The following is a 13429-nucleotide window of genomic DNA, read 5'->3' on the forward strand; positions in this document are numbered from 1 at the left end:
TTCAAAGCTAATTCAGAATTTTTCCAAAGGCAGTAATATGACTATAAAACATAATGAGAAAATTAGGAGCATTTTATCAGAGCAATGAACTGTAAACATAATAAAAAAAACAAAATGTTCTACATCGTAGTATATACCTTCAATGATCAACTTGGCTGTAGTGCTATCCATCCCATGTTGATTGATGATCACACAGGTGTATTTCCCAGCATGTTCTAATGAAACTGAAGAAATGAAGAGCGATGTGTCTATGTCTGTGGTGGTGATTGAATACTTTCGCTTTTTGATCAATAGCTTGGTATCTTTGTACCAAAGAATTGCTGGATGTGGATTACCCAGGAACCCACAAGTGAACTTGCAATTTTCTCTAACCTTAACAATTTGATCCTTTAGGCTCTCCATAAAAAGTGGTGAATTTGCTCCTTCAGATGTCTCACTGTGTTCTACTTGAGCCCCAGCCATCATCTCAGGAAAAAATATTTCAAGCTGCCTGGCAGTTTCATTCATCTGTCTGTGTAATTCTTCATCTGTTGTTTTTGTTGCTTCATGTTCATGAGCAAAGCAAGCTAAAAAATGTTCAACATTCTGTTTTCGTTTTTCATCGGTGCCTGGGGGACAACATAAGATTTTTGATGCTGAAGATAATTCCACATTCAATTTGCTTTCAGACAATGCTTCCTCTTGCACTCTGTCAAAAGAAGGAGGAAACTTTATCTGTCTTGTTTTACTTTCCCCTGCCAGAGTCCGTTTTTGTTGTGCAACAGAAAGATTACCAAACCGTTCAGAAATACGTGAGGGTTCAGAAGGTTGACTGTACATTTTTGATTCTACTTCTTTCAAGAATCGCTCCTGGAGCATCTTGGTTCTCAAGCGTGACTGTGGTACAACATAAGCTGTGCAGTGTGATGGTTGTTTTGAAGTACTTTCAACAGACAATCCAATAATTTTTGCCATCCTTTTTTGCAACTCTTTTGCTTTATGAGCCATAGTTGAAACTTTGCTGTTGGTAATCACAGGACTAGAAAATGAAATTTGTCTTTCAGGTTCTGAGGATCCTGTATTTGCAGCACATGTTGTACTTTTTCCGAGCAATTTTCGTTCCACTATCTTTTTCTTGATCTCTTTAAGAAGATATAACTTATGCTGTATATCCATGTCCAAGGATGTCTGGGATGGAACCAGTTTTCCTTTTTCAATCTTGTGCTGTTCATGTTTTTGCCTTTGATCAACGGTACAATAAAATGATGGAGGGGAAATGGGAAAGGAAATATTTCCTTGAATAATCGAAGGCTTACTAATAAACAATGGTATATGAGCACCCTTTTGCTCGGAAAATACAAATGTCTTCCTCACAGGCCTTTTTCTTTCCAAAGGAGAACCAACATGTCTCAATGTCACAACTTCCTTTTTTTCTTTTTTCGCCTGCACAACTATATCAAGAAAATTATGTGTCTTCTGCACCAATCGTATAGAATTGAGGAAATTTATATGCTGTTGGAAATGTATTTTCACAAGAAGGGATGCTGCACACTCAGCTGAACCCTCACAGTTAATGGCAAATACTCGATAGCTTCCTGAATCCTGCTCCTCAACCTTCTCAATCTCCAGAGAAGAGTAATGTACATGGAGATGGCTTTCTAAGGTAATAACATATCGTGAATTTCTTGCCAATGGACGGTTGTTGTATAACCATGAAAATTTGGGTGTTGGGCTTGCTGCTATTTTGCATTCAAATCTGATGGGATTTCCTTCCAAAACTGACTGGTATTTCAATTTTTTTATGAAACAGGGTTTGAAATATTCTACCCGAGAGCACAAAGACGAATTCAATTCATGATGAAGACAGTCGATAATATCTGAAGAAGCTCTTTGGAACTCTATTCTTCCATCTGACAATTCACTTCCATCAGCAACATTCCATTCTGAAAAAATAAAAACATGCCGTTTTCAGTCTGTAATGTAAATAGGGAAAACAAATAAAATATGATGTGCAAATGATTATTCAAATGAATGCACATGCAAATAGCAGAATAGAGTTGATGGAGAGTGATTAAAATAAGTAATGAATAGTTTACTCACCATATTTGTTCGAATAAACGCATTGTCTTCATCTACAGATGATTGCAGGCCAGCGCTGCAAAGTGATGTTCACTCCAAATTTCTTCAGAGAAGGAAAAGTCTAAAAATATCGACTTCTCTCACAATACTTTTTGCCTCCGATTTTTATTTTTCCCCCATTTTTCAGAAGAGAGTCAAAGTAAACGTTAAAAAAAAGTCACATTATATTTCCACTGGCTCACCAGACTTGCAGACAGTATTCTGCATTCAACATTTTTTGTAACCATTCCACAATCTATTTCATATTGATGTATCAGGCAAAAGCGTTTATTCGAACCAATACAGTTCAAAAATTAATTTTATAATGCAAGGCAGATGATGAGGGTTAATAATGCTATCTGCAAGTGAGCTCAGTGGAAAAGGCTGTGTTCCATGAATATGTTTTAATCGATAACAATAATTAAGATTTTCACAGAAACTTCTGAATCCAGAAGTTTCCAAAGAAACAATATGACTTGTTTGTTTTCCCAACAAATCTAAGAATTTTTATAAGCATGAAATGTCAGGTGTATATTTGCAAATGCAATAATAATGGTGAAGAATGCAACACAGCAGCAAACAACAGGTTCAAATAATATTTTTAAAATGTGGTTATGAGCAATGTCAAAATTATTGGTATTAAACAATTTATGTGCTTTTCTCTACTTTTTTCTCTCTCAATTTACCTCCATACAACCAATATATATATATATATATATATATATATATATATATATATATATATATATATATATATATATATATATATATATATATATATATATATATACATATATCAAATCCTCAGATGTACCCCTGGGGTCATACCAAAAAGGGAAATTTATATTTAACAATGTTTAAAAAAAAAATAGTGAAATAGAAGCTACGCCTTAGAATATAATTTTCTGATTATTTTTAAGCATTAAAAGCAGTTTAAAAATGTGCTGATTGTAATCAGATCTTTCTATCATTGGGAATGGAAGCAATATTGTCTTACCTTTGACCTCTTCAAAAAATGCTGTAAAATAAGAAAAAACAATGGATTTTTAATATCTCAAAGGTAACGAAGATAATATAAAATCACACATCAAAACTGAAAACTATACTAAGTCCTAAAAGTAACTATAAGTCTTTGCTTTATAATATGGGCATGGTAGAGGTTGGGGAGGTGGGGGTTCGTAAATCTGTGGCCTAACATAGCTTTGTTAAGTTCATTTTATATAAGGAAACATAATTGATGGTCACCCTTTGTGCATTTCTCATGGTGAAAATCTCTTTGAAGTAATATGACAATAATATGACAATAATGACATCTTTGTAGTTGTACACATGAGAGTAAGGTTCTTGATTTATTTAATTCATCTGACAAGTCACCTGAAGAGATATCTTCTGAAGATAAGTTTTAAATAACAATTCATTTAACGTTTACTCACAAAATTAAATTTTAAAGCATGAAGTAAATTTCACTATTTAATCATAAAAAGACAATTGATCAAATTTAATCAAACAAGATTGCTTTCTATGACAATGACCGCATTAAATAATATGCAATTATTTCATTTAAAAAATATTTAGAGCAGAAGGCCAAACTTAAACAACTGCTTTGACCATGACCAATCATGACTGTGATTTATTCCAGTTAAAATATTTATCCCATTGGGCATAGATTATATATCGAATGTGGAAAAAGTGGAATATGGTGGAAAGCAATAAAATTCTGAAATAAAGAACTAATAATCACATAATAATCTCAAATACCTTCGAGGTTGAGTGTTGCACTGCAGGAGGCTTCACCGTAGGCATTGTAGGCTGTGCACTTATACATGCCAACATCCTCTGGATAGACCTCCACAATCTCCAATTGGTACGTATCTTCAAAGTTCATCATCTTGAAAAATCTTGATGGTTTTATCTTCTTGTCATTGCAATACCAATTCACCTTGAGGTCTACAAAAGCATAACCAGGCATTCAACAACTTAGCGAGTCAAAAAAACATTATCAATGCCAATAAAATTATAAATGACTGTGAAAAATCAAACCAATGCCATTAGAACAAATATGTAAGTGGGGTAAAGTTCTCAGAATGTTTTTTACAAAACAATAGAGAAAAATAGTGATAAACTTCAAGTAAATTGTCTCATTAGAACACTTAATAGAATAACAAAGGTTCGGTATCTTCTGAACTCCCAATTACTTTATATCTTCTTAACAATGTTAAGGATTGACTCAAAGCCTTACTTTCACCAGTGATATGACATTGAAACCTTGCAGGCTGCCCTTCTTTGGTTGATGCTGGCTCTATAGGCTGGATTATCTCTGGGGGAATGATGGATTCAGCAGCCTCCAGAGGAGATGGTGTTTCTTTGGCTGCAAAAGGAATGGGAAACACATAATGTCCATAAAGAAAAACTCCTATTGCAATGTTAGTTCTTGGCCTCGTAACAGGGCGTTCACTGGTATGTAAAACATTGACCATCATTTAACACAGATTATCAGATTATTGTGAAATCCAACCTCAAAACCATATTTTCTTCTCTCTTACCTTCCACGTAAAGTGTGGCCGAACAGCTGGTGTGGCCATAATCATTAGTTGCTTTGCACGTGTAAATTCCGCTGTCTTCTGTGAAAGCCTCAAGCAGTAGCAGTGTGTGTTGTTCCTGATCACTTAAGATGCGAGTCTTAAAGCCTTGATGGAGGCGCTGGTCCTCATGTAGCCAAACAACAGTCGGTGATGGGGTGCCCGCTATCCGGCAAGAAAAGCGTACTGGCTCACTGGCCTCAGTGGTAATGCTTTCAAACTTGTGCACAAAATATGGTGCCTCAGGAACTGGTGGAAACAGACATAAGACAACTTATAATATCTGAAGGTTTTTTTTTTTTGTGAGGACAACGTTTTAATTCAGGTTCGAGTCATACACAGAAAGTCACCTATCATGTCTATTAGCTTTAAATTCAAACATATATATATATATATATATATATATATATATATATATATATATATATATATATATATATATATATATATATATATGTATCTGGGATGTCCACTAAGAAGAGAGGTCGACAGTTGATGGGGCCCTGTGATACACCAAACTTGGTCAGGTGTATAATTATCATATAATAAAAATAATCAACAGTGTTGTTCACAGTGTGCGTATAATCTACTGTATATGACCAGTGTTTTGCTTCATATTCAGGCAACAGTGTCAAAGTGCGGTACTCACCATTTACTGTGAGTGTAATTTCACTGCAAGATTTTCCAACAACAAAGGTGTACAAGCCAGCATCGCTGATCCAAGTCTCTGTGATACTCATTCGGTGTACACGCCGTTCCACCATGTAATTGAACCTCTCTTCCACATGAAAGTTTATTTCTACACCATCTTTGAGCCATTGTGCATCAACATCATCCTCATTTACCTCAAACTCTACGATGGCCCTTTGCTTTTCAAGAACCTGGAAAAGTCAAAGGTATTGATGGTTTTTGAGCTTGTAACTAAAACCATTATTGCACTAGTCAAAATGCTAGTAAGTTTCATAAAGGAGTCATGATTGATCAACACACACCTGGATAGTCTTGAAGATTGGCTTAGTAATCTCAATGTGCCTCGCTTCCACAAAGAGGTTGGCGGTGGAAATGCTGTCTCCTGCAACCACACTGTAAGTGCCAGCGTCCAAAATATTCACCTTAGGAATGATCAGTCGGTGTACAAATTGCTCACTTTGTGCCTGAATTCTGCAGAAAACAGAGCACGTTCCTCAGAATGAGCAATGTATATAATATGGGATTGAATACCACTGTTCGAGAACAATCACTATAAACCTGTTACCAATGTTTTTTTTAGAGTTATATAACATACTCATTGCAGTAATACATTTCACCGAAGGTACTAATTTTGAAATCATTTGTGCTACCCAAAAGCCATGCATATAACTGCTGGCAACTGTTTTGTGGCTGTAGCATTTACAATAACACTCATGTTTTAATTTTTGTTAAGTCATTACCTGTCCGTATGCTCGAATTCCAAACCATCCTTCAACCATTTGACATCAATGTTGGGCTCCGATATTTCGCACTCAAACACGGCCCTCTTCTTCTCCACAACCTTGATGTCCTTTATGTGTTTCTTGAAGTCAATGTGACGAGCTACACACAAATTGATAATCATATTTTTTACATCACATGGTCTTTATTTCTAAAAGTTGATCATTTACCTGCTCCATGTCTACCAAATGGTTTTAACATGCACCAATAATTTTGAAAACCTACCTTCTACATACAAGTTGGCTTTGCACTGTGCCATGCCAGCTTGAAAACTGTATTCGGCGGAATCTCCAAAATGCACATTGCGGATGCTGAGGGAGTGCGTTGTTGCTTTTGAGTGCACAATGTAGCGATCAGCTGAACGAATCTCCACACCATTCTTGAACCACTTGTAGGAAATTCCCTCATAGTTTACATTCACTTCAAAAGTAATGGTGTCTTTTTCTTGAGCTTGGATGTCATTCAGCATGGATGAGATCAATACAGCTACAAAGTAAACATGAAAATTAATAATATTTTGAACAAAACTTAATCAACTTACCATTTTAACTATCACTCTCAATATAATTCATGTAATCATACAAGAATATCCAACTTGTTTTGTTGCTTTTATAAAGAGGATATAAGATGTGATTTTATCCATATTTAACACTGACTGTAGAAGGGAAAAAAGTATGACATTTTCATAGAATGCCTCTTCCTAAAGATGCAGGCAAATAATACAGGCTGTTTCTAGTAAGTTATCCACCCAACAATGGTATTCCTCCAACAAAATTAATGGCATTAAATGTATCAGGAATAAGAATCACATATTCAAATTACATCAGAAATGCTATATTGTTAACATGTTATGATGTTGCTGTCTTCATTATGGGTTATCAAGTTTAGATTGCAAAATATTCACCAAACCAAAAGGCAAACTGTTTCTGAGTTATAGATATAAAAATGGTCATACACAAAAGGTTCTAGTAAACTTAGTAGGTACTAAAATTTTGAATGCATAAAACAAAGCCAGGCATCAAGATTTATGCAGCCATTTCAAAATTCATAACCAGCAAACTGGGTGGTGAGGAATGTGGAGGGAAGTTTATATTTAGCAATGTGGACATGTTGAGCAATGGCTGAGGTGGCAACAATGTCATTTCGTTTATAAATAACGATAATCAATTCCATTATTTTCCAATGGAAGTAAGCTATGCTTAAGACTAATAAGGCAAAGCTCACGTTTAATTGTGAGTGTGGCAGTGACTTTTTCATTGCCACAAATGAAAGTGTACTCAGCAGAGTCTTCTTTGCTTGTGTTGATGATAATTAACTGATGCAGCTTGCCCTGCATGACAATCTTAAAACGATCAGTCATCTCAATCTCCACGCCATCTTTCAGCCAGGTGGCTGGGATGTTCACGTGAGAAACTTCACACTCAAAAGTGGCCGTCTTCGTTTCTGGTACCTCCACGTTTTTCAGAGTTTTGGTGATTTGTAAGGCTGTTTGGGGAAAAGTGGTGTGAAGCAAAAGTAAGCTCAGATTAAATGGTTTCTCATAAAACCATAAACATATTATTTTGAAAGCAGAAGTATTTAAAAATACACTTCTCCAGTTGCTGATTTCCCACGCAGACATAAAAACATTCGTCATTTTGCACAGTCATTCAATTGGCTGATCTGATTACTTTTCAACAAGTAGAATGCAACCTCATTTTCTGTTGAACATATAGCAAGCTCATTATAGGTTTTAGAGATACAGTATAGCTGAATGAAAATCAAATAAAAATGCGAAATCCATTTTGATGTCATTATTTCAACCCATCATTATTTTTTGACTACTTCTAAAAGTTGTTTATTCAATTGACATTTTTTTTGTACACTTGCTTGTGCCTCACATAGTTACAGACAACAAGGTGCATGTCCTTTATGCACAAATATCGAATTAACTTTTTCAACATGGTGAGATTATAACATACGAGATGACCAATGAACCCATTGGGTTCCGGTTGTGACAGCGGTTGATGAAAAAAATCATTTCAAGAAAAAAAAAAGATAGGCTCCAGCGAACCATACTGCTGAGGTTGTTTGCATTGATCAAATACTCCCGAAGAGTACTTCACTGACTTGGGAATCGATTTTTTAATAATTTTTTTCGTTGCCCAATTTGAACAAAACTTGAAACTGCACACAGCAGACGAATGGTGAGGAAGGTGGCCCAAAAAATGTTGTGCTCTCGTGTACTGTTTTGGCTGTATTTCAGGAACATACATACATACGTATATATATACATATATATATATATATATACATATATATATATATATATATACATATATATATATATATATATATATATATATATGTATGTGTATATATATATATATATATATATATATGTACACACACACACACACAACACACACACACACACACACACACAACACACACACACACACACACACACACACACACACACACACACACCCACGAGTCGAAATTCGCTAATGCATTACAAAAGCATGACAGCCGGTCAGAAAAATAATATTCAAATAATTCCGCTCAATTCGTCACTTCTGGAATCATTTGATACCACATATTTGGGTTTCACTCATTATAAACGCTTCCAGTCACTGGAAAACGATGAAAATATAGAATGTTTGCCAAAAAAGTGGGGTTAACGTGCGTCAGGTTTGACCGAAATATGAGGGGATAAAATGCCGTTTTTCACATAATAGCAAAGATATCACGGCTATTACGGGCTTCTTCATCGGAAAACAATAACGTGTTGTTTGTGCAGTGCCACGAGGCACACGTCTCTAGCGTCATCACTTCTGTTGTACCTCGTTCACGTGACCTGCAGACCACTTTCACGTGCGTAAGAAATTGACAGACCTGCATCATCAGTTTCGTCAGGTGTTGTTTTGCACGATCGGCCATCAATAGAGGCGATTCATACAGATCGGTATACTACAATTCCGATGTAATACATATAATTGATATCTTTATTGCAATGCAGCTAAATAGTAAAGCTTATCATCATTTATGCTCCCCCGTGAAACTTTGACGGACACATATTACGCACGTGAACCAAGGAAACATCGCTCCGTACGAGCAATTAGTCGATCTTTCCAGCGAAAAGTGTTTCAGAACAAAGGATTCTGAACATATTCTCTGGGGGAAAGGCGATTAATATTCTAATTGACGTATGCGAGTACGGCTACGAGGGGAATGCAAATGCGTTCTACGCGGACGTCACAATACTAGTGCATTGGAATCAACGTTTTTCGGAACAAGATATGTAGAATCGGACAAACGATGAATTTCGATGCCGCACCCTTTATTACGGACGTGTCCTACGATATGTAACTACGTAGTGGGAATAGAATATTCGACACTGGGCGAAGGTATCCAAAAAAGAGGCAAAATTATAACGTACCGAATTCCATGAAGGCAATGTAATGCATTAGCAAATTTTGACTCGTATATATGTATGTACATATATATATATATATATATATATATATATATATATATATATATATATATATATATATATATATATATATATAGATATATATATGTATATACACACACACACACACACACACACACACACACACACACACACACACACACACACACACACACACACACACACACACACACACACACACACACCCACACACACACACACACACACACGACGACCCGTAAACCCGTTAGGTTCCTCTTGACAGCGGTTGATGGAAAAAAAGAAGACTCGAAATTTTAATATTACTTGGTGGTCAAACTTTAACTTGAAGAAAATTTGAGCATTTACCTCAGGAGTAATCGTTCAACAAAGCACGCGTCTAAACACAATTTTATTTATGAACGAACACAGAAGTATTAGATCAAAATGGCGATGTTTATTCATGCTTAAAAATAAATCATTCTTTGTCTATACTAAATGTTTGAGATTTTTAAATAAATCATTTCAAGAAAAAAAAAAGATAGCTCCAGTTAACTACACCACTGAAGTTGTTTGCATTGATCAAATTCTCCCAAAGAGTACTTGACTGAATCGGGAATTGATTTTTTTTTTAATTTTTTTCATTGCCCGATTTGAACGAAACTTGAAACTGCACACCACAAACGAATGGTGAGTAAGGTGGCCATAAAAAATTTTGCACTATCATGTACTGTTTTGGCTGTATTTTGGGAACATACAAGATGAGAGTTTTAGTAATACAAGATATACAAGATGAGAGTTTTAATAATGTATAGATAATTCTGGTTACTTGGACAATGCAATGGGATTAATGAAAGCTGAAAACATAAAAAGAGGCCTACCTTCAACAAACAGATGTGCAGATGTGTGGGCCTGTGCAAAGTTGGCTGTATAATTTCCAGCATCGCCATTGTCGATGTTCATAACCACAAGTCGGTGAACCTTCTTGTCCTTGATTATCTTGTACTTGTCGCCCATGGTAATTGGTTCTTGCTTGTGCATCCATTTCACCTCCACATCCTCATGGGACAATGCCAGTTCAAAGGTCGCCGTGGCACATTCAATCGCCGTGACATCTCGTGGTCTTTTAAGAACTTTCACGGCTATGGGTTGCATGAGAGTTGTACAGTGACGACTCAGTAGCCCAATAGTTGTATTTTATAACCATCTTATCAAAGTATCTACAAACTATCATGTGTAAAACATGTTTCACTTTTAGTAAACACTTTTCTCAACATAAGGTCAGTGCTGACACAAGGTGAGTGCTGGCATAAGGTGAGAAGTATTTGAACATCCCTCATAATTATATCAAAATAAATATTAATTTTTAAAAAATCCTTCTGGGCAATATTTTCGCACTTACTTTCAATATTGAGGCGAGCATTTGCAGTAAGCTTTCCCAGCTTGAAACTGTAAACACTTTCCTCATTTGGTGTGCAGTCTTTGATTCGCAAAGTGTGAATATGTCCATCAACTTTGATCTCGTACTTATCACTGGACTTTATCTTCACACCATTTTTTATCCAATTGCCTCCCTTGACATCCGGATGAGACAGTTCCAGTGTGAACAGAGCTGAATGTGTCTCCGTCACTGTCTGATTCCTCAGGGTTTTCCGAATTTTAACAGCTGAAGAAAAATACAGAATAAACAGCAGTGTTGTCAATCTTAAAAAAAAAAAAAAATTTAAACGATGCCCACCTGATGATCGGGGCAATTGGGAAATCAGTCAATTGCTTATAAGTTAAGGTTATAACTTCAAATAAACTAGCTTTTGTAAATAAGTACTTACCAGTACATAATATATCTCTGTTTGTGTGTTTATATGTAATGTGTGTTTATATATATATATATGTGTGTTTGTATATGTATGAATGTGTGGGGTGCTTACACAGTATATGTGTGTTTGTATATGTGTATGTACATGTGTGGATGTGTGGGGTGTTTATGTATGTATGTATGTGTATGTGTGTATGTGTATGTATGTGTGTATGTGTATGTGTGTATGTATGTATGTACGTATGTATGTGTAAGTGTGCATGTATAAGTGTGTATGTATGTGTAGGTATGTGATGTCTGGCTTCCTTCTTGGGACTAAGGTGCAGTAATTGGTCTTTATTTTGACCCAGGGTCGAAATGGCATTGCTTAAGTTTTATATGGAATTGAATGAAAAATAGGATACATTTTTGGGAAAATTAATGCCAGCAAAAAATGCACAGTAGAGACCACAAAATACACCAACAGGCACAACTAACTCAAAGAAGGGCATCCAAGTGTTGAGAGATACTATTATCAGTTTGCAGAATGAAGAACTAGTATTGCTCAGGGAGACTCATGTGAATCTTTACCAGCAGCCTGGTGGAGCAATGGAAATAATCAACAGAGCATTGACTGAGGTATGCTAACCACCATGGGGAGCAAGGAGAAGCTAAGGTCTCAGGTGTTAACCATTCATCAAAGCACCAGCAATGAACGGTTAGCACCCAAAACATCAGCTTCTCCCTGCTTTCCATAGTGGGTGGCATACCTCAATCACCATTCTGTGATTTAATCTATAGTATCACTTTGCATATTCAAACAAGGAAACAATCAATTTAATCAACTAAAGGTTGATAAGAGAATGTTTACCCCCACAGAAAAGGAGGTGCAGCATTAGCCTTTTCATCAAAGCTTCTGAAAAAGGGTGAAGACTTGAAATGTCTGCCACACCTCATTTCCAATCGCAGTATACAATTTTTAACATTTAGTTGAAAAATCTATTGTTCAACTCAAAAAGGTCTTGCAAATAAAAAGAGTGAGGTGACATCATTTTAGTTATTTTATAAATTTTAACAAATTAATCATGCAAATATTAATGGTTTCAGTCATTTTAATAATTAATAAACTTCTGAGAAAAACCTACATACTCCAGGAAAATCTCGGCCACATGTCAGCTCACCATCAACCTTGAGCTTTGCAGACGTTTTTGATGAAGCGACTTGGTAGGTGTATTCGGCTATATCTGCCACGGATGCATTTTCGAAGATTAATCGCCGCCTGTCACCTTCACTCTCGAGCTTCAAGTGGTCACTGAGAACAACCTCTTTGCCATTTCTCAACCAGATACCCTCTGAGAGTGGGTTAACAACCTTGCAATCAAAGACAGCCTTCTGGGACTCGAACACTGTCTGATCTTGCAATGGTTTGCTAATTGCCCCTCCTGGAAGGCATGAAAATGATCATTCAAATTGATAAGAGGCAATACTATTCTTTTGTGTGCAAACTGTTCATACACAGTTAAGAAAAACAAAAGTATAACAAACTACATCTATTAAACAGCAATAATCAATTTAGATATAGAATAAAATGTTAGTTGCTCCACTAAGAATGTTGAGCCTCATATGTATGCAAATACTGTACAATACTTTAAGAAACTATAATAAATAGGTCCACCTATACTTTAAAACCTCTATCACTGATAAAATATGTAATTAAATAATTATGTTTAAGAAAAACTTGCTACATATCAGGATAGTGACAAGTTCTTAAACGATCATCACCTGAGACAGACACAGCTGCAGATGTCTTCTTTTCACCAACACAAAAACTGTACTCTCCATCATTATCCTGGCCAATGTTGCACAGGGTGAGTCTATGGACCTTTCCATCCACTTCCAGTTTACAGGTGTCACTGACTTTTAGCTCTTGTTCACGGAAAAGCCATAGGCCATCAACACCAGAGTGGGATAATTCTACTTCTAGTGTGACGTCTTTGGTTTCAGGAAAGGTCTGATCTTTCAAGCCTCGTACAATGGAAACCTCTGCAAGGG

General features: G+C 36.0%; 1 protein-coding gene across 1 annotated transcript in view; it reads right to left on the reverse strand.

Moving 5' to 3' along the window:
* Nucleotides 1-13429, reverse strand: part of TTN (titin) — a 405491-nt gene that overhangs the window by 346603 nt on the left and 45459 nt on the right. Inside the window, exons 26-39 of the mRNA XM_085850585.1 lie at nucleotides 13160-13420; nucleotides 12559-12819; nucleotides 10985-11248; nucleotides 10464-10724; nucleotides 7371-7631; nucleotides 6372-6632; nucleotides 6107-6248; nucleotides 5669-5837; nucleotides 5326-5557; nucleotides 4641-4925; nucleotides 4337-4465; nucleotides 3856-4044; nucleotides 3095-3115; nucleotides 138-1922 (exon numbers count right to left, since the gene is read on the reverse strand). Of these exons, the coding sequence (XP_085706711.1) occupies nucleotides 138-1922; nucleotides 3095-3115; nucleotides 3856-4044; nucleotides 4337-4465; nucleotides 4641-4925; nucleotides 5326-5557; nucleotides 5669-5837; nucleotides 6107-6248; nucleotides 6372-6632; nucleotides 7371-7631; nucleotides 10464-10724; nucleotides 10985-11248; nucleotides 12559-12819; nucleotides 13160-13420 (4521 nt within the window). The remainder of the gene's footprint in view (nucleotides 1-137; nucleotides 1923-3094; nucleotides 3116-3855; nucleotides 4045-4336; nucleotides 4466-4640; nucleotides 4926-5325; nucleotides 5558-5668; nucleotides 5838-6106; nucleotides 6249-6371; nucleotides 6633-7370; nucleotides 7632-10463; nucleotides 10725-10984; nucleotides 11249-12558; nucleotides 12820-13159; nucleotides 13421-13429) is intronic.

The sequence above is a fragment of the Eptatretus burgeri genome, chromosome 2 (genome assembly GCF_056783735.1).
Source record: "Eptatretus burgeri isolate ZD-2024b chromosome 2, Ebu_testis_v1, whole genome shotgun sequence".
NCBI classification, from domain to species: domain Eukaryota; kingdom Metazoa; phylum Chordata; class Myxini; order Myxiniformes; family Myxinidae; genus Eptatretus; species Eptatretus burgeri.